The 15,929-nt window shown below is 37.4% G+C and overlaps 1 protein-coding gene across 4 annotated transcripts in view; it reads right to left on the bottom strand.

Annotated features, from left to right (window-relative positions):
- The window catches only part of pdk2a (pyruvate dehydrogenase kinase 2a), a 147,598-nt gene extending 132,203 nt beyond the window's left edge, over positions 1-15,395 (bottom strand). For 2 of the 4 annotated variants that reach the window (XM_051939155.1, XM_051939154.1), the window contains exons 1-8: positions 15,189-15,395; positions 13,843-13,984; positions 13,367-13,438; positions 12,467-12,651; positions 11,310-11,399; positions 11,038-11,115; positions 9,598-9,674; positions 9,413-9,516 (exon numbers count right to left, since the gene is read on the bottom strand). In XM_051939155.1, the coding sequence (XP_051795115.1) occupies positions 9,413-9,516; positions 9,598-9,674; positions 11,038-11,115; positions 11,310-11,399; positions 12,467-12,651; positions 13,367-13,438; positions 13,843-13,984; positions 15,189-15,306 (866 nt within the window). In that variant the 5' untranslated portion in view covers positions 15,307-15,395. Of the gene's footprint in view, positions 1-2,833; positions 3,905-5,665; positions 5,780-7,224; positions 7,336-7,369; positions 7,508-9,412; positions 9,517-9,597; positions 9,675-11,037; positions 11,116-11,309; positions 11,400-12,466; positions 12,652-13,366; positions 13,439-13,842; positions 13,985-15,188 lie in introns of those variants that run through there. The other 2 variants (XM_051939152.1, XM_051939153.1) reach the window with 2 other exon arrangements.
- Between the last annotated feature and the right edge of the window lie 534 nt (positions 15,396-15,929).

Genomic DNA, 15,929 nt, shown 5'->3' with positions numbered 1-15,929 from the left:
GGGGTGGACCCAAATCAGGCGTTATACTCATAGCTGCTTTCCCACAGTCAACATGCTACGTACCCAAAACACAGAATTAGAATTAACAGGAAAAGCATATTTCTCCTTAGAATATACTTCTATGATGCCCAAAGTTTTAAAATGGCCCTCTTACATTAAGGTAGCCGCATGATTCCCTGAAAGTGTTTCATGACACAGCTGGCCTTTTCGTGAAAAGGATGGGTTCTGTGTCTGACAACCACCATCTCTGACATTATGGAAGTCAGCTATCGACTTCTATTCAGGATTCTTTTCGTGTCGAATCTCTAACTCATAGCATCAACCAACTGCATATCCTGTTAGCATGTTGGCTAATTTGTCATTCTAATTTCCTTGAACACAAAGTGTTCTCTTTGGAATTCACTGCAAAAGTTCACATTTTTTAACACATTTGAGGCCCTGGACTTCCAAGAAGAAAGATCCCAAAGTGGAGAAACCAGAATGAGGAGTTTCATAATCTAATCAGAGAGCAGGAGGTTCCCATAGGAATGAATAGATTTCCAGATGACTTGGGGAGAAATGGAAGCAGCATGAGATGGAGTATCTTTGCCTTGCACCTTACAGATTTCAGGCTACCACCTTAAATTTTCTCTACAGCCGTCTGCCAGTGATGGACAGACGAACTGTAATAATGGTTTCTATGGAGGAAAGTGAGCTGAGAAGCCTGGCATTTTCTGAATTCATAATATGCTTTGAGCGTCAGATGTGTGAAGTATAGCAGTCAAATTAATGTTGAGTCGGAGAAAGTACATTAAAACTTTAATCCAAGTAGTTTCTTCAAGCAGCCGGCCACTGTAGTTTGTCGTCAATATTACGTAAACAGGAGTAAATAGGAACTGTTTTCTGCAGTGTATTAATACACATTTGATTCTAAAGTGAGCATTTCCAGTATTTGAGTTTCTAAGAAACACTGACCCACGACCATCACTCACATGTTAACTACATGCTGCCTGTCTCTCTTTATTGATCATAAATATGTGGCCACACAGAGCCAGTTATTATTAGACCTTCCTTTTTACCCTTCAGCTCCGTGACTCTCACACGCCCTGATATCAAACCACCAGAAACCTTCCAGTGTTTACCCCGACACCACCTCTGCCTTAGTGGGCCCAGAGCCAGAACTTGCAGAAAACACTGTGATCCACTTTGTCGTCTGCTGCCGTAACACAGTTGGAACTCCTGTTACCCGAAGGCAGCAGCAGCAGCAGAGTGGAAAACTTCTTTATGTGGACATGAACGTGGTCACATTCCTGCAGCGCCTGAGGCTCTGGAGCCGGATGTCTGCAGGCTAGTGCTGCTCAACACCATCTCTGCTCTGTGTGCTTTCCCCTGCCCGGTAAATATCAGCTTAAAAATCATCATAATTCATCAACATTTGACCAAAACAAACTTTCTGCATGAAACAAATTCTGTAAAGAGAAAAAAAATTCTGCAACCAAGAACTAATTTTCAAAAACTGAGAGATGATAGAAATTATAAAGAAGGAATTCATTTTGTGCACCAGAAAAGTTCAGTAAATTCAATAAATTAAACTGTCAGTTTTGAGAAACTTGTCATCTTTTAAAGATTGCAAAAACTGCATTATTTATGAGCGTTGCAAAACATAAAAACTGAAATAATCATTAAATTTCCATCTTGTGTTATTGCAGTTCCACTAGAAAAATGACCTGAATCTTAGTTTAAAATCGGAATAATTCATCAAAATCACTTTATTATATGTGGGCTATTTAAAAGCCTGTCAAAAACAAACCATTTGCATGAAAAAAGTTCTGTAAAACTTGCAGACAAGAAGCCATTTTTTAAAAATGGCAAAATTACAAAACGGCATAAATAGAAATAATCATCAGATTTTCAGCTATTTAATCGTTGAGGACTTATTCCATACACCTGAAAAGTTAAGCAAATTCAAGACATTTAAACTATCTGAACATCAAAACAAATAGTTTTACTTCCGAATGTCACAAACTGTAAAAACTGAAATAATCATCAAATTTTCAACATCCCAACAGTCCTTGAACTACTCATCTGGGTAACTGCAGTTCCATCAGAAAAATGAACTAATTTTTACTATAAAATTCTAATAATTCATCAAAATTTCATCATAATTTTGATTCATTATTATGGTTTTAAGCTAAGATTTAGCACATTTTTTCTGTAGTAGTTCAAGGACTGTTGGAATGTTGAAAATTGATGACAATTTTAGATTTTACAGTTTGCAGCTCTTATAAGTAACACAAAAATCATTTTATTATACATGACTTAATTAAAAATATGCCAAAAACAAACCATTTGCATGAACTAGATTCTGCAAAAATTCTGCAAGCGAGAAGCAATTTCAAAAAATGTACCAAAATTACACCATTTATCGGAGACAAAACTGCGAAAACAGAAATAATCATCAGATTTTCAGCAATTTAAAATTTGAGGATTCATTTCATGCCCCATAAAAGTTAATTCAAGTAAATTAAATAAATTCAAACCGTTTAAATAAAAAAAAAACTGCTCAAAATCATATTACTTATGGGAGCTGCAAACCGCAATAACTAAAATAATCATCACATTTTCCACTTTCCAACAGTCCTTGAACTACTTATCTGCACGTACATTGATAAAATGATCTAAATCTTAAACCAATTAACCAAACATTTTACTCTATTTTTTTTTAATTCTTGCTGGAGATGCTTTTTGAGTTCCTGAAAGCATTTTTTAAGAGGAAACCCTCTTTTTTATTTAAATAAATTCAAACGTTAAGGTTTGATCAGAGCATAAAAGAACACAGGAGGAACATTTTGCATTCAGTTGGTTGTTCTTCTTTTATTATCTGGGTTACATTTACAGTATTTACAATCATTTCAGTCACAAAAAAGTATAGCTATAAAAATAACATTTTGTGTTTTTTTGCTGTTGTTTTTTTACATACTGTATGATTCAGATGAATTCAATACAAAAAGAAACAACGGTTGATTTTTCAACACACATGAAATGGACCCGGGGGCGTTTGTCGTCCTCGTATGGCACAAACGGAGCAGAGACTGGCCTCAGTGGATCACCAGCTGCTAGAAACATCTGGCGAACACTCCTCAGAGAGATCCTGGGCCCTATGGAGCAGCAGAATCCATCGTCTAATACTCTTTAAATGCAAACGAACTCAGAAAAAAGAGAGCTACATTCAGCCTGGTCCAGGGAAACCGACCTTTGAGAATCGGCGTGAATACTGCGGTTTAACAAAGGCTGAAATAATGGAGATAGCCATGCAGAAAAACCACTCAGTTTGTTCAAATCGTTACAGCACCGGGACATTCAACAACATGGGATTAAATAGTTCAAGTAGTTCACTGAAATGAGCCTTTGGGTGAAATCGCTATGATAAGGCTTGACTGAACGACACGTGTCCCTCACAAAGCTGCTCCTACTCCATGTGCAGTCTCTCAAAACTGGAATAATCCGTCATCGCTCCACTCATTCGAACTTTTGTTTTCTTCCAACGCGCTCTCAGCTGCAAACTTGTCGCCATCTCGACGAACACCGGCGATCATAACAAGTATCCTGTTAGCTTTTCTTTGTCTACTTTCCAATGAAAAATCCCGACATGATAAAGAGGACAACATGCTACTGCTGAAAATTAAAAAAAGAAAGAGTCCGTCTGGTCTAGCTGGAGGGAAAGTGCTCGTTGGGAATACGAAGAATCTGAAGCACCGAAGTCGGCGGGAGGTCTTCACTTGGCCTTGGCCACCTTGTAGATACTGAGGTCCAGCGGCTCTTTGCTCGGTACGCACCAGTCGTCGGCCTCTTGGCTCACTTGGTAGTTCTTCAGAGCCGTCTTGTTGTACACCGGCAGCCTCTCGATGGAGTCTGTAGACAGCGCCTGCAAGGAGATCAACGATATGTGCAAAATGGACAATGGGATATGGATGAAACTGTCAGTGAAGGTCAGAAATGACACGAGGACCAGCTGATTAGGTTTCTGATGCGGCTCATAGTCTGGATCCACAGATTTATTCAAGATTTCTGCATCATTGTGAGACAGCGGCACGGTGTCACTGTAACCATGACAACAAGTGACAATTTTTTAACAAGTGTAATCTCATATTGCACGGGATGTATTTCAGTCTGTAAGGGTATATTCTGGGGTAGACTCTTTCAACCCCGGGGTAAAAACTGACCCAGGTCAGAGTATACAGGGTGACCCAAAAGTTTGGAAACAAAGCTTAACTGCAGTGTCTATTTGAGTTGGGGGTGCATGAATTCACTCTTATTTCACCCATTTTTGTTATAGCATAATAAAATAACTTAAAAGCATAGTATTTGCCGAGTGCAATAACTCAGAAGAAAATGAATAGAACCATCAGGTCCAGGTACGCTGGAGCAGAACTTCCAAATGCAGGCCATCAGTAACCTTGTCAGCAAGTTGATTTCTCGCGATATTTGTGAGTTCACAAATCTCTCAAGAAACCATCTTGCTCCGCTCCCGCATTCACTGTTCGTACAGCACCAAGTTGGTTCGCGGCCAATCACGCAGCAGTATTCGTGTGTGGGGCGGGATATCCGGGTGTGACGACGACACCAAGCGCCAGTAGATCAAAACAAACACGGCAACGGAGGACAACGATCGTGTAGATGCTGCTATTAAGTCAGTTTTAGCTGAATCTCCTATCGCTTCTTTGAAGGAAGAACAACGAGAGGCGCTTTGCGCATTTCTGGATGGTAAAGATGTTTGTGCTTTTTTACCTACGGGTTTTGGTAAGAATTTAATCTACCAGTTGGCTCTGCTCGTTGTGAAGAAACTTCAAAGGGTCGGCTAAAAACAAACCTGTCAGAGGCGGGACATATTGTTGCATTGTTGCGTGCCTCTTTCCTCCGAACGGATTTACATGGAGCGGTCCCAGATTGATATTGTGGAGTACTATCAAGTACTACACAATTATTAATGTGGCTATTGCCAGGTTAGGCCATCAGTGTCAGATTTCAAAACTCTTGATGGTAAAGTATCTGACAGTTTTAATCTTTGTAAACATCCAAAAGCACTATGAGGCAACATTTACTGTCCAGTTTGAGGAACCTTCATGAGCATGAATGAAGGTACATTCCAGAAGATACCAGTGGAACCAGGTGGTGGAAACGTTCACAACTTTGTATAAGAAACAAACATGAACATGTCGAAACATGTTTGTTTGACACTAATCTGTTACTCTTCTGAACATATCTGTGGTACTGGTTTATTGAAATAACATTATATTATTTGGATTATAGACTTTTCATTTGTTTCCAAACTTTTGGGTCACCCTGTACTACGATACCAAGTATACTTTATAACTCTCTTTGTAAGTTTGCAGATCTTATACGAGGACAAATGCGCAGTTTCTTACCACCCTAAAGGGAAGGAAGAAATCACAAAAAGCAGAATATGGGTTCTTTAAAAATCAAGATCCATCATGTTTTAAGAAAGAGCCCTTATTCTGAACAGGGTGCAGTAAGTTCCAGTTTAAACCCGGGTTTACTTTGGCCGGGGGTGAATCTGGATCGTTACACCACATCCGCAGGTCTGCAGTAATAACAGGCTGCAGACGTTACAAACGCTGGGTGGCTTAGTCGGACTTTTCAGTCACGATCTCCACGTCTGGCTCACCTTCAGGTAGATGACGGCGTCGGTGCCGTAGCCCTCCATGGTGTAGAGCTGCAGGTCCCCCTGGAAGTACTTGGCGTAGAGTCGGGATATGGGCAGACCGTAGCCGAAGCCAGCCTGCAGAGAAGCAGGAGTTTAACGAGGTGTGCTGCAGGTCAACCGCTGCTTGAGGTTGAAATCTTTAAATAGCTCAGAGTCTAAATTGAGGAGGCCAAATCAGCTTTTTGAAGCTTGAAATCTGTGCAGGAATGCAGCCGAGCACATGGTGTAATCAGCAGCTTTTTTTCTTTTTTCATGCCTTCTAAAAACCAACTCTATTTGCTATTTTTAGTGTACATCAGAGGTGTCAAACATGAGGCCCGCAGGCCAAAAGTGGTCCTCCAGAGGGTCCAATCCGGCCCTCAAAGTGTAAAAATTCCAGAGAAGACATTAACTGTAGATTGTAAATTTGTAAAACTATAGATTATAAATAATTTCTAGACCATGACAAGTTGTTTTGATCATAAAGTGAAATACTGGATTGTTCATTGCTCTTTTGTCACTTTGTGTCTCATTTTTGTAATATGTTGTCTTTGTTTTGTTGTTTTTTGTCTTTTTTTGTCTGACTTTTGTCGTTTGTCTCGTGTTTTTGTTGCTTTGTTTCTTGCTTTTGTCGTTTTGTGTTGCTTTTTTTGTCTGGATTGAGTTTTTAGTCTTGTTTGTGTAATTTAGTGTTTATTCATTGTTTGTGATTTTTTCTCACTTGTGTCGTCTATTATTTGTTGTTTTGTTTCTTGCTTTTGTCATTTTTTGTCTTGTTTGTGTAATTGTTTTGTTTCTTTTAGTTTTAGTTCATGTCATATGTCTCATTTTTGTCATTTTGTGTCTCACTTCTGAAATCATTTGTCTTGCTTTTGTTATTTTTTGTTTCCTTTTTTTGTCTCTTATTTTGTTTCATGTTATTTGCCTCATTTTTGTCATTTTATGTCTCATTTTCTGAATATTTTGTCTTATTTTTGCCATTTTGTGCTTTGCTGTATTCGTTGATTTGTGTATTGTTTTGTGTTTCTTTTTTCTCGTGTTGTCTATTTTTTGTCTCATTTGTGTCATTTATGTAATTTTTTGTTGTTTTGTTGTTTGTTTGTCCATTTTTTGCCTCTTTTTTGTTTTGTTTCATTCCATTTGTCTAATTTTTTTGCAATATTTTGTCTTGTTTTTGTTGCTTTTTGTCTGACTTTTGTCATGTTGATCATAAAGTAAAGTTCCAGATAGTTATGATTAAATGTTGTGTTCTTTTGTAAACACTCTGATCTGGAAGTTGTAATGTGGAAATGATAAACTGAGGCTGAATGTTGCTGAAAGTGAATTCATTTTTCTTCACACATTTCCAGTTATTCATGATGTTTTATAAAAAGATAATTCCTTAAATGTGAACATTTTTGCACTAAAACAAAGGAAACATTCAGAGTTGTGGTTATTTACTGGTTATTATGCTGTGATTTTACTGGTCCGGCCCACTGGAGATCAAACTGTGCTGAATGTGGAACCAGAACTAAACGACTCAGAGCTGCAGATAGACTCACCAGTGGAGGTCTGGTGTGTTCTCCGATCTGTGGAGCCGGAGCCGTGGAGTACAAGTAGCTGAAGAGCTTCTCGATTCTACGAAATGCAACACCGCCGCCCCTGTCGCTCACCTGCACACAGAGGATCAGAGACAGAGAATTATGGGATGTTTCTATGAAGTGCAGACGATGCCGGCAGACAAGTGGCTGTCTGTCAGGAACACCTGGCTCTAACCTTCAGTGGCTTTTTGTTCGTTTGGTCGAAGGCTGCTGCTGGTAGCAGAGAAAACAGAATATAAAGAATCTAGTGTCATGTGGAGACAAAAAAGGAAAGAATTTTAGCCTAAAAACACTCAAAATGTTCAGGAAATTCTATAAATTTAACTGTCTGAACTCCAAAACCTGCTAGTGGGTTTGAAAAAATGCAAAACTGAGACACAAAACAGCAAAAATGAGACAAACGGCACGAAACATAACAAAAACACATAAATAATTGAGTCTTAAATCGTGCAAAACAAGAGCCACGACCTACAAAATGTTGTTTATTCTGTATTTGGCCAGCCTTATCCAGGTGAGTTGGAACAACAGGACCTGGTTTGATAAAAGTTTACGGCCTCTGAGCATGAAAGCACACGCTCCATGCAGATAATCTTATCAGGGATGAGGAGCTGCCAGCCCGATCCAGTGCGAAGTCGTTGCATAACGGGTTCAACGGAAGATTTAGGTGACGAAAACAACAAGGGGGGAAAAAAAAGAGAGAGCAGCAAGTTCAGCTTTCAGATGGAAGTTCTGGCGTGTTGCAATAATTACGGTGTTACATAACGAAGCGACGCGGTGCAACGACAGCAGCGTAAAAGATTAACTATGGGAAAGAGTTTTATCACTGCAGGCTTGTTAAACAAACAGAAGAACACCTACGTTCCTGTTCGCTCCTACGAAACTCTAATCTGCTGCCATGAGGAAACGAGGACGTTACGAGAGGAACAGCCGGCTCAAAACAATAATACAACACTGAAAACAAAACAGAGACGAGAAAGTGGACAAAAAGGTGACAAATGGACAAAAAAATGGACAAACAACAAAGACAAAAGCGACAAAAAGCGAGAAACAAAACGACAAAAAAATAAACACAGGCGAGAGAAAAAAATCCACAAAACGACAAAAATGAAAACAATGAAGAAAGCAAAACATAAAATGTCAAAAGAAGACAAAAAACACAAGTGAGACAAAAAGGAAAAACAAAACAACAAAAATCGAGAAACAAAACGACAAAAACATGAGACAAAGGACAAATGTCTGACCAAAAAGACTAAAAACAACAAAACAAATATTACAAAAATGAGATACAAAATGACAAAAGTGAGAAACAAAATGACAAAAAGTTTACGTAAATGAGATGAAACAAAACAAAAAAAGAGGCAAAAAATAAACAAAAAAGTTTCAAAGCGACAAAAAAATGGACAAACGACAAAAAGGACACAAAAAATTACACAAATGACAGAAAAAAATGACAAAAATGAGAAACAAAAAAAACGAGAAATTAAACGACAAGTCAGACAAAAAACTACAAAAACGGGACAAAATACTACAAAAACAAGACACACGACACAAAACAAAACAAAGAGACAAAAATTTAGACAAGAAAGCTGCAAAGTGACAAAAAAATGGACAAACAACAAAAACGAGACAAAAAGGAAACGTGACAAAAACGAGTAACAAAACGACAAAAGCATGAGACAAGCAACAAAAAAAGACAAAAAAAACAACAAAAACAAGACAAAATATTACAAAAATTAGACACAAAATGATAAAAACATGAGACAAATGACAAAAAAGATTTAAAAAAGACAAAAAAACAACAAAAACAAGACAAAATATTACAAAAATGAGACACAAAATGACAAAAAAAATGGGACAAACGACAAGGAACAAAAGAAGAGACAAAAAATTTAGACAAAAAAGTTACAAAGTGACAAAAAAATGGACAAACGACACAAATGAGACAAAAAAAAACCACTAAACGACAAAACATCGAATAAAGCGAAGCACAGAACGACAAAAACACAAACTTTCCAGCATTATTTGATTTATTACCAATTAAAGAACAGATTAAGAGCTGATGGCTCCCTCTAAAACTTCTGCATTTACCAAAACACCCCTAAAATTCTCCGTCCATTTGGATGGCCTCACCTTTTTTTTTTTTTTTTTCCTCACCTTGATGGACATGTCCTCTCCTCCCAGAGACACCATCACCTGGATGGGCGGCAGGTTGTTGCTGCTCTCATGAGTCTCGATCGTCGCTCTCATGGCGTTCTACAAACAGGAAAGTTAGAACACAATAAGACAAAGTTGTTTTGAAGACGTGAACTGAGTGCGATCTGCAGGGTTTCCCACCTTGAAGAGCTCGAACAGCATGTGGTAGAGGTGAGAGGGAACGTACACGATGCTGATGGGATGATTGCTCTTCTTGTCTGCAGGCAGAAAAACAAACCTGAAATCCATCTACTTCATTTACAATTCATTATCCTCAGCAGCTCGTGGAGGATTTCCATTAGAGGCAATTATTCTGCTCTGTTCTGCTTAGCTGTTTTAATGGTTTGAAGAGGGAAGAGGTCCGTGTGTCAATATTGTCTGATGCAATGAGCCGGGATCTCTCAGCCGTTAGAATTAGAGGCCTCTCAGGTCCATCTGGACTCATTTATATGCAAACACCGACGCTGGATTTACACTCAGGTCGGTTTGTCTGGATTTAAAATCTCTCTGGTGATTTTTTACACTTTGAGGTGTTTGTATTTAAAAGCAGATTCTGTCTTAAAAGAAGAATCTTGTGTCATGTGTAGACAAATAAAGATTTTAATCGTCGAGGGATGAAAAAAGTGGAAATTATTATATTATTAAAATAAAAACGCGCAGTGATCAGGATTTATTTTGTGCAACTGAAATGTTCAGTAAATTAAATAAATGTGACAAATTCTAATCAAATGTAGAACAATAATAATAATAGTGTAAATATATTTAAAAAATAATAACATAAAAATATAGTATAAAAAATAAAATAAATTCAATAAATGTTAAAAAACAAATCAAATTTATAATAATAAGAATAAGAATAATTGTACTAATAATAGTTTACATATAAAAAATAATAACATGAACACATAATATAAAATAAAAATATAATAAATTCAATAAATGTGAAAAAACAAATCAAATTTATAATAATATTAATTATCATAATTATAACAACAATAATTGTAATAATAATGGTGTAAATATATAAAAATAATAATATAAAATATAATACAAAATCAAAATATAATAAACTAATCAATTCTAATCAAATGTATAAAATAATTTATTAATTTATCTAAAAAATATTAAAAAATATCGGTAGCTGGAATCACACAATTTTGTTGCTTTTGTTTTCTTTCAAAATATTAAATGATTTTTAAAATAGTTGCCAATAAATGTACTCAATAACTGAAGAAAATAATCTAACTTAAGAAGTTGGAATCATCATAATTTTGATTTTTTTTTTTTAATATTTTTTGGCCGTCAGATTATCTGGTGAATAATTTAATAGCAGCAGAAAATATTTTCATTTCTTTTTAAATTAATAAATAAATAAATAAATAAACTGATTCAAACTCTTCAATCCATTATCAAAATAACTGCAGAATAATTTATTTTTGCATTGAACATGACTCGTCTGCCAAAAAGACACCAATTGCACGAACCAAATCTGTAAAAAACTTAAAATTCTGCAAACAGATTGTGCCCTAAAATCCTGAATTTATCCGTTAACCTGAGATAATCAAACAAACGTGAGCTCACTGTTCATCTCCTGCAGAACCAGGTCCGGGGAGCGGAGGTAGTACTGGTCACACAGCATCTTGGCACTGTGGAAGGCATCTGATGCACAGAAATGAGAAAATAATGGAAGAAATCAGGATTACGAGAGAAAACAAATGGGAATATATTCATAATAGGACAAAATCTGTGCAGCGTTGGTGTTAAAATGGCAATAAAAAAAATCAGAAAAAATGTTTCTCACATATCAAATTTGATTTCATCGAATGAATTTAATCCATTTGACACGTATTTACCTTGGATTACATCTGCAACTTGACAGTGAGGATCAATGCTTCCTATGGTGTTTGGGTGCACAGGGTTGGTGGTTCCATCAAAAATAAGAGCTGCAGAGAGAAAAGGAAGAATTTCAGGTTAAAAAGAAGAGAAATCGGTGCGTAATTTCCAACTACATTTTTTGTAATTTTTGTGTTGTCTATTTTTTGTTGCTTTGTTTCTCGCTTTTGTCCATTTTTCTTCTCAGACTCTTTTTAATCAGACTGTAAAAACAAAGATTCATCAGATTTTTAACTGTGGTGTGCAGCTTCTTCAAGAAAATTACCAAAAATGTAAGTCTGAAATAGTGATATTTCATGAAAAGCGCGTTATTCTGCAAAAAAATCAGCAAAAATATACAGTTTACTCTAACGAGATTTTTCAAAAGACAAAAAATTCTGAGTTCCCAACCGAAATGATGAAGCCATGAGTGCCTCAGCTGTGACCAACAGTCACCTCGTTAAAATTCTGAGACTTTTTCGACTGAACTGCCGGCAGTGTTTACTCAGAACACAGAAAAGACAAACGAGGAACAAAAGTAGTCAAACATCATCAGTATGTAGAGTCAAGATATGTTTTCCCAGTATTCTCCAGGGCTTTTATTCTTTATTTGTAGTATTTCTTGTGCGTTTTTAGTTCTTCTTGCGTTACTTTCTTGTGTTATTACTCAGCCATAATGTGCTTTTAACACAGAGAGAACAAAGTTGGCATTAAATGTTGTGCTTCTTTGCTTATTGCATGTTTGCATATTTGTTTATTTACGGATGTTTTGCAGTTTTTGCCAAGATTTGATATGTTTTTGGTGCAACACTGCATGCACTTGGGAAAAAAAGTTGCATGTGCTAACAAATATGCTAATAAACAATCGAATAAATTCACATTTTGCTTTTTGCTTTTTGTAATTTATGGCATTATAGCTTTGTTATTCTGCACAAAATACATCTCTGAGCTCTCTCTGCTTCTAGTCCTGGTTGTTCTGCTTCCGTAGAGGTGCAGGACTTTTAAATGAGCAAAAACGGCCACAAAAACGCCCATAAACCGCATGGAAAACCCCACAGATTAAATCTTTGTCACAAACCTTACAGACTAGACTGTTTGCAGACTGAAAAATAAATAAGTAAAGCATATTATTACTCACTGTGCTGGTTGATGAGCATGCGGATGGAGATGCGGCTCATGTAGAAGCGGTCCAGGAAGTACTGGATGTTCTGGTTGGTGGCGACGTCCTGGGGGAAGGCCTCTTTGTACTCGATGATGCCCTGAGCCATGGTGGGCACCACGTCATTGTGTCTGTTTCTGATGGTGACTAAGGCGTCCACAAACCTGTGGAGGGAAAACATGGAGAGATCCACCTGTCAGAGCAGGCCTCTGCTACGTAGAGGAAGGAGGGGAGGATGGAAACAGAGCTGATTAATGTCACTCTTCTCCACAAAGAGTTGGTGATAAATTTGCTTGTTAGCTGCAAAAATTAGTAAAATTTAGGAAGCTGGAATCATCATAATTTAGATTCTTTTCCTCTGAAAATGACTCAAACTAATCAATAATTGATCAGATTAGTTGATGAATAATTAGATTTTAACATTTATTTTATTTTTTAAATAATAATTCCTAAAGATAGTAATTTAAAAATGACACAAAAAAATTACAAATATATTAAAATAGTCGCAAAAATGTCATTTTAAAAATAATAATAATTTTTATTATAATTATTTTAATCTGCAATTATTTTGACAACAGAATAATGTGTTTGACTCACGAAAAAAATAAATAAAAAAACATATATATATATATGTGTATAAAATAATAATTGCAGATTAATTTACTTTTGCATTAATGGTTGCTGCTCTTGTTGGGAAAAGACAAGAATCCAGAGATAATTCTGTATTTAAACACTGATTCAGAGCTAAAAAAAAATTCATCCTCTCTCAGAAATGTGACGCAAACATGCAGCCAAATTCAATTATTGTGGAAAAAAAGGGATGCCGTGTCTTTAAAAACCACTGAGCAGCAGTTAAAGCTCTTCGACTCTTAAACTTACTCTCCAAGCACTCTGTGGTCGTCAGGATTCTGGTCTAAGAAGTCGAGGATCTCCATTAAACTCTGGATGTACCTGACGGGACCAGACACAAACACATGGTCACACACAAGCTGTAGAAGAATTTCTTCCCTGCAAAGGCCTCACACAGGCTGCACAAACATCTTGGAAGCACGAGTCACGTGACCGAGTGACGAGAAACTGGGGGAAAGTTCAGAGCCCAGAGCCGCCTCCCACATCCGCGGTTGGAGAGAGCACAAGTCGGTCAAAGGCTGCTTTTGTATTTCAGAGCATGACGTCCTCACAGAACTAAACGGCCCAGCTACAGGGCAGTAAACAAGTGTCTGCTCATCAGATGTGGCTTCACTAAATACCACAGGGGCAGTTTGGGTGTTTTAGAAAAATAACTAAACCTAAACTAGGTGTTAATCGCTAATAATAAATCGCTAATTAAAGTTATAAAGGGTTTTTTTTCTCACCAGCTCTGCACCATTTGCACCGACGGGGTTGTGAGCAGCCTGTCGGGCAGCAGGTTGATCTCCTTCATGATGTTTGAGAGTCTGACTGGGAGCTCCTGCCTCAGAAACACAAAAGATGTCTTCTCACAGGCGTTTATGGAACCTGGAAGGCAAGAAGTAGGGCAAAATTTGACTCTCTGTACCTGCAGAAATGTGAGAAATGTGAGCATTTTTTCTGCTCGTAAAGTTCCTGCTGGGTGGAGACCATTTACAGCAGGAAGATGGTGCCATTATAGGTCAATTTTATTATTTTCTGACACATTTAGCTGAATTATACATCTAAATAATAATCACTCATTCATGTGGCTTTTGTAACGCCTCATTCTTCCGTCTAGCGGCTGTAAAATGTTTATCTCATCTCTTAGCTCCAGTCCTCATAACAACAACAAACTTCTAAAGTATTTAACTGCACAAAACATCAACGTTTGCTGAATTTCTCCACACAAACTCATTATTATACTTTGCAGTGTCTCATTTTTCGATCCAGCTGCTGTAAAATGTAAATTTCCCCATTTAGAAATCAGTAAAGTTTATCTTATCTCATCTTTTAGCTCCAGCAAACATAACAACAATAAAAACAATCGCCATAAGCTTGAAATGTGCATCATTTTAAAGTATTAAACTGCACAAAACATCTATGTTTGCTCTGCACAAGGTTGCTACTGTAGTTATTATAACTTCATAATGCCTCATTTTTCTATCTAGCTGCTGTAAAATGTACATTTTCCCAGTGAAGGATAAATAAAGTTCATCTTATCTTTTGATATCTTAGCTTCAGCCCTCATAATAATAATAATAACAATCATAATAAACACGACAACTGCATCATTTTAAAGCATTACACTGCACAAAACATCCACTTTTGATGGATTTCTCTGCACAAGGTCATTATTATACATATATAACACCTTATTTTTCTATCTAGCTGCATATTTTGTCAGTTTAGCTCATTTCTTAGCTCCAGCCCTCCCAATATTTTGACATTTGCATTATTTTTAAAGCATTAAACTGCATATAACATCCACTTAATCAGTATTTTTCCACACAAATTGCCTAAAAGCGAAATAAATAACAGTTGGGGCTTACTAAAGGAGCCATGCAGTGTATTGTGTCCTGCATGGGGCCCAAACAGCCTGAGCTGATGCAACACTTCCAGACAGCATCACTGCAGCTCATCCAGCAGCTGCCCGTTAATTCATTCATTCATTTTTAAACACATATACAGCCTGTGCTCCTATGATCAGATGTCCAGCCTGCAGGTCCGCGTCGTTGCTGTTACATAATCCATCGACCATCAACCAACTCACCGAAATCCAGAAACTGCTTCATGGACAGCGGCGACGGCGAGAATTTGGAGAAATGCTCGATGTGTTTGGGGACGCTGGCCAGAGCCGCGTTTTTCATGATAAACCTGACGAACTTCATGATTCCTCCTGCTCGGTGGTCTCTTCTATCTGCGACCACAATGTCCAACGGCTGGCGTAAATGACCGAAGCGTGTTTTCGCGTTCAGAGGAGGACAGCGACGCGTAGACCAATAGGAAGCCGGGGTTTGTTATTTACGTCGCAGATCGGCCAATCGGAGCAGCCGAGGGGGCGGGCTCAGTGTCAGAGTCAGGAAACGCCTTCAGATGTTCAGAGACAACAACAGGGCGAAGCAGCTGCTGATTAGGGGTCGGTGTTTACAGCACGGCCCGCACGGTCCACTGGGCCCCAGTAAGAGGAACTGGGAACCGGCCAGGAAAGCACCGACACGTCTGGAAACCTTCTGATCCAGAATAAGATGTTTTTTTTGTTGTTGTCCATAACTCTGGGATCAAGGATTTATGATGTCATTTTCACCGGAGATGATTGAATCTAAGAATGATTCATTTATCTGTCAAAATACAGGAAAAAAATCTAAAATAAAAAAAAATTCAACAGCCATTCAGTAACAGTTGATCAAAGTATGCATTCATATATTATATGTACTTCAATGGACATCTCTGGTTATTTGGACATTGCTGATTGTACAGTTCTTACTTGATCAATATTTTTCTGCCTACTTGC

This window comes from Acanthochromis polyacanthus, chromosome 19, assembly GCF_021347895.1.
Source record: "Acanthochromis polyacanthus isolate Apoly-LR-REF ecotype Palm Island chromosome 19, KAUST_Apoly_ChrSc, whole genome shotgun sequence".
NCBI lineage: Eukaryota > Metazoa > Chordata > Actinopteri > Pomacentridae > Acanthochromis > Acanthochromis polyacanthus.
This window is presented reverse-complemented; position numbering and strand designations above follow the sequence as displayed.